The 15,731-nt window shown below is 43.6% G+C and overlaps 1 protein-coding gene across 2 annotated transcripts in view; it reads left to right on the forward strand.

Annotated features, from left to right (window-relative positions):
* PLCL1 (phospholipase C like 1 (inactive)) overlaps window positions 1–15,731 on the forward strand; it is a 194,261-nt gene that overhangs the window by 148,267 nt on the left and 30,263 nt on the right. For both annotated transcript variants that reach the window (XM_081859528.1, XM_081859527.1), the window contains exons 2-4: window positions 213–2,684; window positions 7,449–7,652; window positions 12,129–12,204. In XM_081859528.1, the coding sequence (XP_081715654.1) occupies window positions 213–2,684; window positions 7,449–7,652; window positions 12,129–12,204 (2,752 nt within the window). The remainder of the gene's footprint in view (window positions 1–212; window positions 2,685–7,448; window positions 7,653–12,128; window positions 12,205–15,731) is intronic.

A 15,731-nucleotide genomic window follows, 5' to 3' on the forward strand; every position in this document is an offset into this window, starting at 1 on the left:
ATTAGCTTCTGTTGAGGGGTAAAGGATCATCTTGTCATTCACCTCTTGCAAAATAGTTTATACCAGCCCATGTGCAGTTTAATGGATGAATGTTATTTAGTCAGTCACTTGTTGAGTGTGGTAATGACCATTATACTTAACATGTCATTTCTCTACCTACCATTTGATCTGGAGGGCATTAATTGTGTTTTGTTTTTTAAATTGTGTTGCAGGATCCTGCAAATCAAAAATGTGGGCGCAAGAAAACAGTGTCCTTCAGCAGCATGCCATCGGAAAAGAAAATAAGCAGCGCCAACGACTGCATCAGCTTCATGCAGGCTGGTTGTGAACTGAAGAAAGTCCGGCCAAACTCCCGTATTTATAATCGTTTTTTTACCCTGGACACTGACTCACAAGCGCTTCGCTGGGAACCATCTAAGAAAGATCCTGACAAGGCCAAACTCGAAATTTCCGCTGTGAAAGAGGTCCGGTTAGGGAAAAACACAGAAACATTCAGAAACAATGGGCTAGCAGATCAAATTTCCGAAGACTGTGCCTTCTCTATAATTCATGGGGAGAATTATGAGTCACTGGATCTCGTTGCCAATTCAGCAGACGTGACCAACATTTGGGTGTCAGGTTTGAGGTACCTGGTTTCCCGTGCCAAACAGTGCCTGGATTTGATAGAAGGTAGCCAGGACACTCCACGTTTTGCATGGCTAAAGTCTGTGTTTGAAGCCGCAGATGTCGATGGTAATGGGATCATGTTGGAAGACACAGCTGTAGAATTAATAAAGCGGCTGAACCCTGCCTTAAAGGAGTCAAAGATCAGGTTAAAATTTAAGGAAATCCAGAGAAGCAAAGAGAAGCTAACGACCCGTGTAACAAAAGAGGAATTTTGTGAAGCATACATTGAGCTTTGCACTAGACCCGAAGTTTATTTTTTGCTGGTGCAAATATCTAAAAACAAAGAATACTTAGATGTCAATGACCTCATGCTTTTTTTAGAAGCTGAGCAAGGGGTGGCACAAGCAACTGAAGAAATGTGTCTTGATATTATTCAAAGGTATGAATTTTCGGAGGAAGGGCGGTTGCAGGGTTTTCTGGCAATTGATGGATTTACTCAGTATTTGCTGTCCCCAGAATGTGATATTTTTGACCCTGCACATAAAAATGTTGTCCAAGATATGACCCAGCCTTTATCACATTACTATATCAATTCATCTCACAATACCTACCTAATAGAAGACCAGGTGCGAGGGCCAGCTGATATTAATGGCTATGTCAGGGCACTGAAGATGAGCTGTCGATGTATCGAACTGGATGTGTGTGATGGTCCAGATAAGGAGCCCATCATCTGCAATCGTAACAGCATGACGTCACCTCTATCTTTTCAATGTGTCATTGAGGTGATCAACAAATTTGCCTTTGTTTCATCACAGTACCCTCTTATTCTTTGCTTGGGAAACTACTGCTCCATACAGCAGCAGAAGGTTATGGTTGAACAGATGAAGAAGATTTTTAAAAATAGGCTCTATACTGATATGCCACCGCAGTCAGAAGCCTACCTTCCATCTCCAGAGAAACTGAAAATGAAGATTATCATCAAAGGGAAGAAACTGCCTGATGGTGAGGATTTATTAGAGGGAGAAGTCAGTGATGAAGATGAAGAAGCTGAAATATCTCGAAGAATGTCTGAAATGTCTGTGGAGACGCCCAAGATGACTTGGTTATGCAAGGAGCTGTCTGACCTGGTATCTGTATGCAGAGCTGTCAGATTCAAAGATTTTGAGCACTCAATGAAAAGTCAGAATTACTGGGAAATCTGTTCCTTTAGCGAAGCAGATGCTAGCAGAATTGCAAATGAGTGTCCGGAGAACTTTGTAAATTACAATAAGAAATTTCTGTCTCGAATATACCCTAGTGCCATGAGAATAGATTCCAGTAACTTAAATCCGCAGGATTTTTGGAACTGTGGTTGCCAGATAGTGGCCATGAATTATCAAACGCCAGGGCCGATGATGGATTTACATACCGGTTGGTTTCTACAAAATGGAGGATGCGGTTATGTTCTTCGACCTTCTGTTATGCGAGAAGAAGTTTCGTATTTCAGTGCGAATACAAAGGGCATAGTTCCAGGGGCCTCTCCTCAAGTTCTGCATGTCAAAATCATCAGTGGGCAGAACTTTCCCAAGCCAAAAGGAGCCTGCGCCAAGGGGGATGTCATAGATCCTTATGTGTTCCTAGAAGTCCATGGCATTCCTGCAGACTGTACAGAACAGAGAACTAAAACCGTTCAGCAAAACAGTGATAACCCCATTTTTGACGAGAGCTTTGAGTTTGAGATAAACCTACCAGAGCTTGCAATGATCCGTTTTGTTGTGCTGGATGATGATTACATTGGAGATGAGTTCATAGGCCAATGCGCTATCCCCCTAGAATGTATACAGCCAGGCTATCGGCACATACCTTTACGCTCCTTTGTTGGAGACCTTATGGAGCATGTTACGCTTTTTGTGCACATTGCAATAACTAACCGAAGCGGTGGAGGGAAGGCCCATAAACGCAGCCTGACCGCAAGAATAGGGATGAAAACAAGAGACTATACCATGCTGCGGAACACAAGTCTTAAGATTGTAGATGACATCTTCAAACCAGCGATACATCCATTAAGAGAGGCAACTGACATGCGGGAAAATATGCAGGTAATGAAACGTACCACTTCATTCTTTTCATTTGTTTTAGAACTTGATTTAACCAACTATTTAAGTCAAAAGAACTGCTAATGATATTTTCATAATGGGGGGATCTTATCGCAAATGATGCAACACCCTATTAGTAAATAATGTTGTAGCTCACTTTAAATTGTATTCTTTCGGTGTTGTTGAATGAACAGTCCCCAAGACCCTACCTCTCAAGTGTCAATGAGCTGAACCTTATGTTAGGATGTCCTCTGCATCCCTTGTAACCTGAAGTTCCCAACTTCCACCATGCAATCCTTCTTCTTCTGGATTTCTCTTCAACAGCCTTTTGGTCTACTACAGCTCCCACCATCCCTGATTGTTGGCCATGCTTGTTGAGGTTGAAGGGAGTTGTAGCTGAAACATCTGTAGGATAGCAGATTGAGGAAGGTTGCTTCAAGAGGGATCTTCTGGAGGTGGCAAGGCAGTCAGATTGCATGCCTGCCCCCACTGCACATACTGTCATCAGCTGTGACTCAGGCCGTGCATCTGTACGCATAAATGCCAGATTCCTCTGACCTTCTCTTCGCTGTTGCCCCCCCCCCCCGAAGAAGGACTGAAGAAACCAGATGCAATTGCAAACAAATACATATGTGTATGCAGTAATTACAGTGGTGCCCCACAAGACGAACGCCTTGCAAGACAGAAAACCCGCTAGACGAAAGGGTTTTCCGTTTTGGAGGCGCCTTGCAAAACGAATTTCCCTATGGGCTTGCTTCGCAAGACGAAATGTCTTGCGAGTTCCTGCGGGTTTTCCCCCCTCCCCCCCCTTTTCCTAAGCCGCTAAGCCGCTAAACCGCTAATAGCGCTAATCCGCTAAGCTGTCAATGGGCTTGCTTTGCAAGACGAAAAAACCGCTATACGAAGAGCCTCACGGAACGGATTAATTTCGTCTTGCGAGGCACCACTGTAATACATGACCGCATGCTCTCAGTGTATTTTTGTATGTATATCTCTGTATTACACAGACCTGATGACACAGCCCAGTACCCAAAACATGCTAAAATCCATTGTGGTCCCTGCACACTAAGAACAGCATTCTTGTGTGCACCGGATTTGGCACTGAAAGAAGTTAGAAGTCAGAGTTTAAATGTCTGTTTCATGAAATATTACAGGACTAGTAGTCTACTTTCTTCTGTTAATAGGAATGGTCTTCAATAAATTAAAATTTTCCACCAGGAAAAATAAAGTATATTGATGCAGGTCCTACAAAGGGTTTAAAGTTCCCCATAAAAGATTAATTCATTTGTTCTATAAAACTTGGTGTGCCCCCCCCCCCCCCGCTGCATCTTTCTTTTCAACATGTTTTAAAGAAGAAGGGTTGAATCGCAGACATGGAACTTTTTTAATCAAGTGAAAGTACATGTCTACAGTTCATGCAAACAGTTTTATCCTTACCATAATGTATAAGCAAGTGGTGAGAAAATACAGATCTTGCTATTGAAACACCTTAAAGACAAATTACATTTAGCCCAAAAATGAATGAGGTTGCAATATGCATTTAGATGACAACACCCTTTGCCGTCTGTCAGAAGATGGAGAGAGCAGCTGATTTAATTATATCTAAAAGCGGTGTTTTTGTAAATTCCTGTTGGGAACTGGTTTGTAAATATGCTTGTACAGAAAAAGAGAGAAAAAAGCCCTACTCAAAACGAGAAATGTTAGTATAGCCAAATGATGGAGAGTTGCTCTTTCACTTTTATAGACTATAATTACTTTCATACACACAGATGTTCCATTCATTTTCTGTCCTACTTGGATTACAATGGTATGTAGCAGAATGCAGGTTCAGTGCCAATTTGTATAATTTGGGATTGATGGGATTCAGGTGGCCTTTGGAGCAACGCAGTGTCTGTAATGGAATTTTGTACTCTCTCCAAATCTGCTACTGCTGAACTTGATAAGCAACAAAATGGTTTGTGGCAGCCGAAGAGGTTTAGGCGGCGACTAAACACATGTGTAATGGATAATAATTTAAATTAGGTTGCTATAAGGCTCATACTGCATCACACAGCATCCTTCAGTTCCCTTGTACTTGGGAGAGAGTCCACTGCTGTAATGTTGAACGTTTGATTGGCTTGTTCATTCCCTTGCTTCCTGGGAGTGGGGTGCTGCTGCTTATGGGGCAATGTGGATGCAGTGCTGGAGAACCTCACCTCTTTCTCTCCTGGTAAGTGGAAGGAAGCCCACTTCCAGGAAGCTTGTGTTGTGGCTCCATGCCCAGTAGGGATGAGCTAGATCTGGGAGGGAGTTGCACCTCTTTTCCTCAGTGCTTTTTCAGAGCTGTCTTTCTCAGTGCATGAAAAGGCACTGATAGGGCATATATAATGTCCAGCTTTCTGGAAGAGTTCCCTGAAGGAAATAAATGGCTTCTCCTATAGGCTTCTTGGGTGCTAGCATTCCAAGGTGTATATATCCCAGGTTTCCTTAAAAGGTAAAGGACCCCTGACAGTTAAGTCCAGTCGCAGACGACTCTGGGGTTGCGGCGCTCATCTCGCTTTGCAGGCCGAAGGAGCCGTCATTTGTCCGCAGACAGTTTTCTGGGTCATGTGGCCAGCATGACTAAGCTGCTTCTGGCGCAACGGAACACCAAAACCAGAGCAGCGCATGGAAACGCCATTTACCTTCCTGCCAGAGCAGTAGCTATTTATCTACTTGCACTTTGACGTGCTTTCGAATTGCTAGGGTGGCAGGAGCTGGGACCGAGCAACGGGAGCTCACCCTGTTGCGGGGATTTGAACTGCCAACCTTCTGATCGGCAAGCCCAAGAGGCTCAGTGGTTTAGACCACAGCGCCACCTGAGTCCCCCAGGTTTCCTTAATGCCTGCTTAAAACGGAAAATTGGTTTTCGGTTGTGTCTGTAGTCTCCTGGTATGACTTGTAAACTGTCTCCTTATGCAATGTGTCAGTCAGAGGATGCAGCTGTGCCACGATGGAAGCTTGTGCCCTTTATTGAATGCTGACAAGTCTTCTGCCTTTAACTATAGCCTGAAAATATAGGTTAAAAATACCGGACACACATTACTATTCAGTGAGACGTTAAATACACCCTGACTCTAGTTTTGAGTATTTCAGGAAAATCAAGCAGATACCTTTCTATTTTTGTCTTAAAAGGAAACACAAGAGAAATATTTTAAGGCTCATGCATATGAGCACACATTTTAGGAGACAGTTCATTAAGAAAAAAAGCAAACTTGAATGCTGATAAAAATAGAATAAAATAGAGCTCAGTCTATTGCATGTTCTTGAAGAAAATTAAGCCTTGAAATCTTCTCGAGATCCCTAAGCAGGCTTGAAATCAGCATCTGATAAGTTTACAGAAATGGTGGAGCCCATGGTTCTCAGAGGGCCCTCAGCTCCTGCTTGTGGCTTCCTTTTTAAAAAGTTTCCAGCATTCAAAAGAGAAGCACCAAGTGATTAAGTTGCAGTAGCTGTGATTTTCATTTCCCTGGAATGCTTCTGGGGCTCTGATGTCGGACTGAGAGGCTTCTTGGGGAAATTAAGATGGCAGCTTCTCACCTGGCATTCCTTTGGCAAGCTGGGTAGCATGTTGCTGCCCCACTTAGCAGTGAATGGGGGGGGCTCACTAGGACACCATAGCAGGTCCCCTGAAACCTGGCATCGGCCCTGTCTCTAAGGACCACTTCATGTATTTACAGAAATACACTTCCATGGGAAGCTTATGAAGCTGCTGTGATGTACAAAATTTGATGCCCCCCCCCGGCCCTTGTGCCACCTTCCCAAAACTGGGTGAGTGAGGTGCTGGTTTTGGGGAAGAAGGCATGAGGCTCTGGCATGTTCCTTGAGCCCTCCTTGTGTCCTTCCCAAAACTGGGCAAACACTAACTAGGCTTGGGGAAAGAGGGAAAGAGGTGGGTGGACCCCAGGACATAGCTGTCAACCGTCCCTTATTTGGAGGGAAAGTCCCTTATCCCAGCGCTGTGTCCCGCTGCTGTCCCTTATTTATTATGTCTCTTAAATTTCCCAGGTTTCAAAGGAAGCAGCTCCTCTCCCTCCGTCTCTGCCGGCCAGGGAGGAGGGAGGCTCCAACTGCGTTGCTTGGCTGCGATGCTCACCCAATAAGGAGTCTAAGAACGACTGGGGGGTGGAGCTTGCATGCCTTTGCCGATCAAATCGGCCGCGTTGCCTGGGGACTCGCCTTTGCTCAGCGCTTCCCAGCGGAGAGGTGACGGTGGTTTTCCTTGCTTCATCCCCTTTGCCGGGTTGCTGTGCTGTGGGAACCACCGCTTGAGGCTTCGTTTGGCTGCTGGCTTGGCTTTCTGCCTTTGGCTCGGAGGGGCTCAGAAGTTGAACATACCTGTGCCTGGAAAATCCCTTATTTTGGCTGCTGATCCCTTATTTTCGAGGCTGCTGGTCCCTTATTTTCAAATCTGTAAGTTGACAGCTATGCCCCAGGACCCTGTCAGAGCTCTCATGCTTCCTTCTCAAAGCAAGTGGTTACTAAGTTTTGGGTCGGAGGCAGTAGATTAGGTGCCTGTGTGGGAAAACCAGTTGTGCTGCTCTAAATCCGCTTCTGACACACCCACCACTAGCATACGGTCCTCAAATAGGTGGTGAACCTTTAGTGTAATCCTCAGGCCAAAAAAGTTGGCCATCGCTGTTCTAAAGAGTCCAGTGTTCCTCATTACAGTTACAGTTAGCTCTATAAAATAAATTGGAATGATTCCCTGCCGTATGTATAAACTGATGCTTTTATTTTCCTCAACAGAATGCAATTGTGTCTCTTAAAGAGCTTTGTGGACTCCCACCAATTACCAATCTGAAGCAGTGCATTTTGACCTTGTCCTCACGCCTTATGAACAGCGACAATGTTCCCTCAGTGGCCCTCTGCATGAAAGACAACTTCCCCTACCTAGAACCTTTGGGGACATTGACAGATGTGCAGAAGAAGGTTCTAGCGGCATACGACTTGGTATGTTGTGGTTTTTTTGGTTGTTGTTATCTGGTTTATATTGGAAATAACATGAGCCAACTCTGTTTCTCATAGACTTTCATATTGGCTTATGACTTGTATTTCCCCAAACTCAACTTTGTTTGTTTGTTTGTTTGTTTATATTGAGTTTATATCATCATCATCATCAATCTTTATTACAGTCCAGAGACCCAACAAATTGTTACAAAGCAATATACAATTCATACAGCCTACCTCCAGGTTAAATAAGCATTTTGTTCAGAATATAGGGATCATTGGTTCTTGCAACCACCGATAAAAACTTTGCCACTGCTAATGATGATGATGATATTGAGTTTATATAAAAATAAACATCAGCACCAAGCCTGTAAAGAAGATCAATGCCTTTCTCTGTGTAGCATCTTCTACCTTTCCCAAATAAGATAGAGGAGCCACTTGACAACCACTGGTCTGTATTGGTATCTATTATAGGATACAAAATGGATTTCATGTTTTCCACTTGGAAATAAGTATTCCCCCCCCCCAGTTGCTAGAAGCATCAGATGACCATGTTAGTACACAAATGGGGCAATAGATGTGTGATAGGGAGATATGAGAAGATATCATAATTAATTAATTAATTAAACTTATTAATCACTTTTTTAACAAAACAAACTCAAAGTGACTTGCAACAGTAAATCAATTAAACATAAATTTAACCAGGATAATAATAATAATAAAAAAGAGGAAAATCTAAAATGCATTCATCTTTTCAAAAGGCAGGACTAAAAGGTCCCACTCACTGAAGGAGGCCACGGATAATTAAAAGGGAAAGGCCTAGTAGAAAAGAAATGTTTTTGCCTGATTCTAAAAAAGATATTCAATGGTGGCGACAGGCGACTCTCCCTGGGGAGTAGGCCTGGGCGATATATTGATATATTGCCCAGGACCGGTATAAAGGGCAGACCGTGATGGTGGTTTCACTCAGTGGTATATCGCTAGTGAAACCATTACCGCTCCTGATTCCCTGCAGCTCCTGCAGCCGGCTCAGAGGGACTCACAGCTGCGGCAGTTTCACCAGCGATATACCGCTGAGTGAAAACACTATCGCAGTCTGCCCCTCATGCCAGCACAGAGTGAGAATCTAGCTGCATCAGCCAGGCATACAGCTTGTTCCTCCCTCCTTTTCTTTAAACTGCTTGGCTGAGGAGCGCATGGCTGCCCTCACCTCAGCCAAGCAGTTTTGCGGAGCCCCCAACTTGCCACTGGCTTGCACTGGTTCTTGAGGTTAGCTATGTAGTTCTTAGGCTTAGGAACTTGAGCCAGTATATGGTAGGATTTTAGTGGGTATTATTACTGAGGTCCAGGTCCTAGGGCCTTCTGGCGGTTCCCTCACTGCGAGAAGCAAAGCTACAGGGAACCAGGCAGAGGGCCTTCTCGGTAGTGGCGCCCGCCCTCTGGAACGCCCTCCCATCAGATGTGAAAGAGATAAACAACTACCTGACATTCAGAAGACATCTTAAGGCAGTCCTGTTTAGGGAAGTTTTTAATGTATTTTTAATCTTTGTTTGAAGCCGCCCAGAGTGGCTGGGGAAGCCCAGCCAGATGGGCGGGGTACAAATAACAATAAATAATAATAATAATAATAATAATAATAATAATAATAATAATAATAATTTGTATACCATCCTATACCCACAGATCTCAGGGTGGTTCACAGGATAAAATCACAATATAAAAACAGAAAATACATAATCAAAATAAAAACAAGAACAACCCAATAATCCTGATTCCTGAATTTAAGAGACGTGTACCTGAATATGGAAATGATGGTATTGATACCTGGGTTAGGGTGTAAATCTTTTAATAGGTGTCCTTTAAAATCAGTGACCCATGGATCTTGCAGCTTGATTCAGTGCAGGTTTAGTCAGAAGTTAGCCCTATATTGTTCAGTGGGGTCGACTGACTTGCAAATAACACGTAGAGAACTGTAGCCTAATGATGTATTTGCTTGAAAGTAAACAACACCAACAGAAATTGGTTTTGTTTCTGAGCAAAACTCATATTGGATTAGACTGCAAGTGTGTGTGTGTGTGTGTGTGTGTGTGTGTGTAATTTCTCATTAAATACATTATAATACACTTTCTGAGTGATTGAGATTTGTGTGTATTTGTAAAGTAGTCATGTGAATACATTTTTGAAGGAAATTCGTCTACGTGGCAGTGCGTGTTCAGTGGTGCATGAAATGCTCCGATATTTCACACAAAGCAGATGCAGTTGCTCAGAGACCCTTAGTAATTATCTTTCTAACAATTAACTGCCTGTTTTATTGGCTTTATCCCGTATAAACAGACAAAGAGCGTTTGTCTGATTCTCATTTTTCTTTCTCTTGACAACTATATGCCCCACCACTGATGGCTGCTGTGCCGCCTTTAGAACTGGATATACAAGTCACCTTAAGTCAAAATGCTTGAACTGTAAACTGATCTTTGTTTTTATTTAATAATCCCATATACAGTCTTGACCACAGACCATTGGATTAAATGGTCTAGTGCAGGTGCAGCAAATCTTTTTTGAAGTGAGGGCCACCTTTTTGGGGGTCAAAGTGTGAAAGTTGGGTATGGCATTTTTTAGAGGGACACATTATTGGTGAGGTGGGGGGATCACAAAAACCTTTCGACATCACAGAATCACATCAAGGGGTATGTGGGAGTTATCAATCAATAAATATATGGGCCGGATTCAACTAACACAGTGCACTAGTGAAAGATAGCCTAATGGGGCTTCCCCCCTCTCCTTCTGCCCCCTGTACTAGGGAGATTGTTTTGTCTGGCAAGCAGAAATGCTTGCAGTGATGTAATCATCAAATTAGTGTGACACTGAATGCCACCCTGTAAAAGAGAGAGAGAGAGAGTCATGTATATGTATATGTATATGTATATGTATATGTATATGTATATGTATATGTATATGTATATGTATATGTATGTTGTTGTTTAGTCGTGTCTGACTCTTTGTGACCCCATGGACCAGAGCACGCCAGGCACTCCTGTCTTCCACTGCCTCCTGCAGTTTGGCCAAACTCATGCTGGTAGCTTCGAGAACACTGTCCAACCATCTCGTCCTCTGTTGTCCCCTTCTCCTTGTGCCCTCCATCTTTCCCAACATCAGGGTCTTTTCCAGGGAGTCTTCGCTTCTCATGAGGTGGCCAAAGTATTGGAGCCTCAGCTTCAGGATCTGTCCTTCCAGTGAGCACTCAGGGCTGATTTCCTTAAGAATGGATAGGGCTGATCTTCTTGCAGTCCATGGGACTCTCAAGAGTCTCCTCCAGCACCAGAATTCAAAAGCATCAATTCTTTAGCGATCTATATCTATATCTATATCTATATCTATATCTATATCTATAAGCTACACACAGAGAGATATGTAGTCAACTTTTGGGTGCCACACAAAAACCTTTCAGTAGGTCTGCTCTGGGTAAAAGTTCCTCATTGGGAAAATGTTGGGATTTTGGTTGTAAAACTTCACACAATTCACATTGCTTTTGCCTTGATGTCAGCTGGATTGTGTTTGCATGGAATGTCACTAAGCAAGAATTGGGGATACCTTTTTAGATGTTTAAAGGAGTGCACTCTCCACTCTCCCTCCCAGTAGCTGCATAATTTAATAAACATTCTTTAAGGGTTACTTTTGTTTTGTTTTTTGGTATTCACAGTTATTTGAGATCCTTGTGCCTCCCCACTGTGCAAACTCAGTACCGGTGCTTCCATTCAGCATTATTTAAAAAGGAGACAAAGTGTAGCATGACTCCCCCTCCCCCATGAAGTACTGTGAAGCTTGATTTTTTTTTTTTTTTTACTTTACCTATGATTAATTCTTTGGAGGCTCTGCGCTCCCGATCTTCTGAGTGATAAAAATCACAGTTGCCCCTGCTTTTAAATGAGAGCTGGGTGGAAACAGCATCATGTCGGCTCTCCCCTTATTCCTCATCCATTGTGTGGGAATGGGAAATGGTGGGCCCTAGACTCTTACCATACACTTGATGCTCACAAATGCGTCACCTAACAGTTGGATGAAACATTTGGCAGCATCATGAATGAGATAAGACACAGTTGATTGCTGAATACCATGGAGGTTCACGTGGAAGTCCTGCTGATTTCAGTGAAACAACTCCAAATTTAAGTATGTGCATGATTACAACTGGAGAGACAGCTTTGCTCATTTGGAAGTACCCAAGGCATTGATGTCCTTAAGCTTGTAATTGTCTGTCTCCTGCCTTCATTTCCTCCTGACATTGTATCTTGCATTTCCCCCTGTCTGTCAAGATAATGCCTAATTGACATAAACTGTTCATTGAATCTCCCTTATCATTTTTTCTGTTACAAAATGGGGAGCGTTTTAGAGGAGTGAATGAATAAGGGCTTTTCGACATAGGGATTCTGGCCTGAGAGGCAAAGCTGGTAAAAGCAACTTTTCTTGTTTTATTTTCCCTGACAGATGATTCAAGAAAGCAGATTCCTTATAGAAACGTCAGATGCTGTTTACGACAAGATAGTTCAGTGCCAGAAAGCAGGTAACCTTCTTTCAGTTTTAAATATACTCAAGAGACTTCCTTGGCAATAATCATCCCAAATATTTTTCCATTCTAGCTCTTGCCCATTAAGGATACAATATCCCTCCTTGCTGCAGGAGGTGGGAGCAGAGTTGTGCTGATGGGGACTGGTGGGAGTTGTAGTCCAAAGATTAGGGTCCAGCTGCACTGGCTATCAATTAGCTTCGGGGCACAATTCAAAGTGCTGGTTTTGACCTATAAAGCCTTAAACGGCTCAGGACCACAATACCTCAAGGACTGCCTCTTCCCATATGAACCTACCTGGACCCTGGGATCATCTTCCGAGGCCCTTCTTCGTGTGCCTCCTCCTCAAGAGGTTTGGAGGGTGGCAACACGAGAATGGGCCTTCTCTGCAGTGGCTCCCCGTCTGCGGAATGGTCTCCCCAGGGAAGTTTGCCTGGCACCTTCATTATACACCTTTAGGTGCCAGGAAAAATGTTCCTTTTTAACCAGGCTTTGGTTGATCTGATTGACACCATATACCCTTTTAAAATGCTGCTCTTTTTTGGGGGGGGGTGTATTATTGAGTTGTTGTTTTTATTTTGATTATATATATATATATATTGTTGTTTTTATGTTGATCTTTTCTGTGAACCGCTCTGAGACCTCCAGGTACAGGGTGGTAAAGGTAAAGGGACCCCTGACCATTAGGTCCAGTTGTGACCGACTCTGGGGTTGCGGCGCTCATCTCGCTTTATTGGCCGAGGGAGCCGGTGTACAGCTTCCGGGTCATGTGGCCAGCATGACTAAGCCGCTTCTGGCGAACCAGAGCAGCGCATGGAAACGCCGTTTACCTTCCCGCCGGAGCGGTCCTATCTACTTGCACTTCGTGCTTTCGAACTGCTAGGTTGGCAGGAGCAGGGACCGAGCAACAGGAGCTCACCCCGTTGCAGGGATTCAAACCGCTGACCTTCTGATCAGCAAGCCCTGGGGTCTGCAGTTTAACCCACAGCGCCACCCGCGCCCACTAAATTCTAATAATAATAATAATAGGGGAGGCTGTTATTGGGGAGCTAGTCCAACATCATCTTCTCACAGTGACCAACCAGAATGCCCATGGGATTGTCCATTCATAGCACTGCCCCGTCTCTCATTGAACAGGTCAGATATGGTCTGTAATACTGAGAGGGGACACAGAGGATTCAAGAAATTAAATGCCAAAGGAGTTTAAAAAGGAACGTTCGGAAAATGGCAGGGCAGGTTTTTTTCACATCATGAAAGGTGGCATGAGTGCTCCCATACCCCCAGGGCTCCTGTGGTAACATTAGAGACCCATGTGGTGGTGTAGTGGGGGACCAGCACTGTTCTCCTTGTTTCAGAACACGTCACATCACTGGAATTTAGCAGAGGGGAATTGCCAAGGCACGGAGAGCTCAGGACTGTGCTGGCACGGCATGGCCGAGCCAATCTGATACTCTTAGCATTGCCCAACTGGACAGCTCTGAGCAATCCACACCTCCCCACTCCCCTTCTCGCTCTGGGAAGTGCCAGTGATGGGCTGCTCTCCGAAGCCGGGAGAACAGCAGTGCCCCAAGTACTACTGTGTTGTACAGGAGGAAAAACCTCTGAAATAGTATCCGAGTGTGTAAAAGCAGCTACTTAAGCTGTGCAGTTTAAGCCCCCGCCCTCCCTACAAGCATGCACTAAGGTCTCTTTCACTGAAATCAATGAGACGGGAGCATTTAACTACGGCTGGTTGATCCATTATCCTTGCATTGAACTACAGTAATTGTCCGGAAAGGTACAGCTTTTTATGATGGCAGAAAATACAGTCATAAAATAAGTGGGCAGAGTGCGGGATTGCTTTTGTCAGACAGGCATCCTAGGATTGGTAAGTGGTTATGGTGGCTGTCAGTTTGTCTACAAATGGGAGGGCTTACAAAGCAAGGCTTTTAACTAATGCCACAAGTTCTGGGCAAATTTACATTAAAAAAGAAAGCATCAAAATTACTTCCAGTAAACTCCATACATCCTGACTTGTGATATTTGACGTATGATATTCTTTCTGGAAGGAGGTGACTTGCGATTACGCTGAGATGAACAGCCTGCGGTTTTTCATAAGCACAAGCTCCACTTTCGCATGGTGGGCCAGTTCTGGATCCAGCTCTTTGTCGGGATTCAGTTCTCCACCCCTGCCATAATATGGCCATCAGTGCAAACTTTCCCAGGGCAGCTCATAACCTACATCTCCCATACAAGTTTATCTTCTTGCTCCAGACTCAAAGCCCCTGGAGCAAAGCAGAGCACAAGACAATGTAGGTTATATGATCTGTCTTGGGGAAGTTTGTATTGATGGTTGTTTTCAAGAATAACAGCAGTCCAAGATGAAACATGTGCACAATAATATATAGTAGCCCACAGAACATCTTATAATATCATATCCTAGAGAGCATCTTCCGGCCTTAAAACATCATTATCCATATCACAGCGCCTTATTCAATTCGTTTAAAGTTTCATTGTCAAAATCATTGATTGTAAGAAGAATAAATAGAACAAGGTCGGCTGTGTGATCCATAAATTTCAAACATATGAGCATCATAAGAATAAAACCAATTTAATTGGATATTTTTCCAGCTGGAAGAAAATGTGTTTATTTTCATTGTTTCTAAACCTCTTTTCAGGTTTTTCTTTTTGTGTGTGTGTGTTTGTATTGTTTTTGAAACAATTTTCTCCGTTTTTATGTTATGACTGAAAATCGCCTTGAGACATGTGTTAAAGGTGATTCATAAATGAATAATAAATTTGGTGGGTGGGATAACAGTCTGATTGGCGTTTAACAGCTAGTGTAGTACACATTCACTTCATCCGTTCTGAGTTATAGAGGAAAATCCAAAGGGTTCTGTGGATTGCTCTCTAATCCAGGCATCCCCAAACTCAGCCCACCAGCTGTTTTGGGGCTACAATTCCCATCATCCTTGACCAGTGGTCCTGTTAGCTAGGGATGATGGGAGCTGTAGTCCCAAAACAGTTGGAGGGCCGAGTTTGGGGATGCCTGCTCTAATCCCTCAGCCTCACAGCCAATGCCTTAGGTCACAAGCAATACTATTCATTCATTCATTCATTCATTCATTCATTCATTCATTCATTTGAAATGTTTATAGACCACTCTTCACTTGAAGGTCCCAGTGCGGGACTAAAGTACCTTCCCTCTACAACTGCAGAAGGCATTTGCTGAAGTCTTAAGGACAGGAGGAGTTTTCATTAGCATGGACTGGTTAAATAATTTTTCGAAACCATGTTGGTATTTAAATACGGCAAACCATGGTGTTACTGTAGTATGAGCCAAGCAGGCTAAGTAATTTTTTCTGTGAGCATCTCTTAGCTCTGCTTTTGAATCTGACAACAAAGATTCTCACTTGGAGGTAGGGAGCCAACTGTCAAACCAAAGTGGTGAATGATTTGTTCTGCCTATTGTATCTATATGACCCAAAGCCTTACTCCTTCTGTGAGTGTGTGTGCGCATGTCATCTGTTTTAGAGATTACCTCA

Source organism: Podarcis erhardii, assembly GCF_964252035.2.
Source record: "Podarcis erhardii genome assembly, chromosome: 1".
Classification (NCBI taxonomy): domain Eukaryota; kingdom Metazoa; phylum Chordata; class Lepidosauria; order Squamata; family Lacertidae; genus Podarcis; species Podarcis erhardii.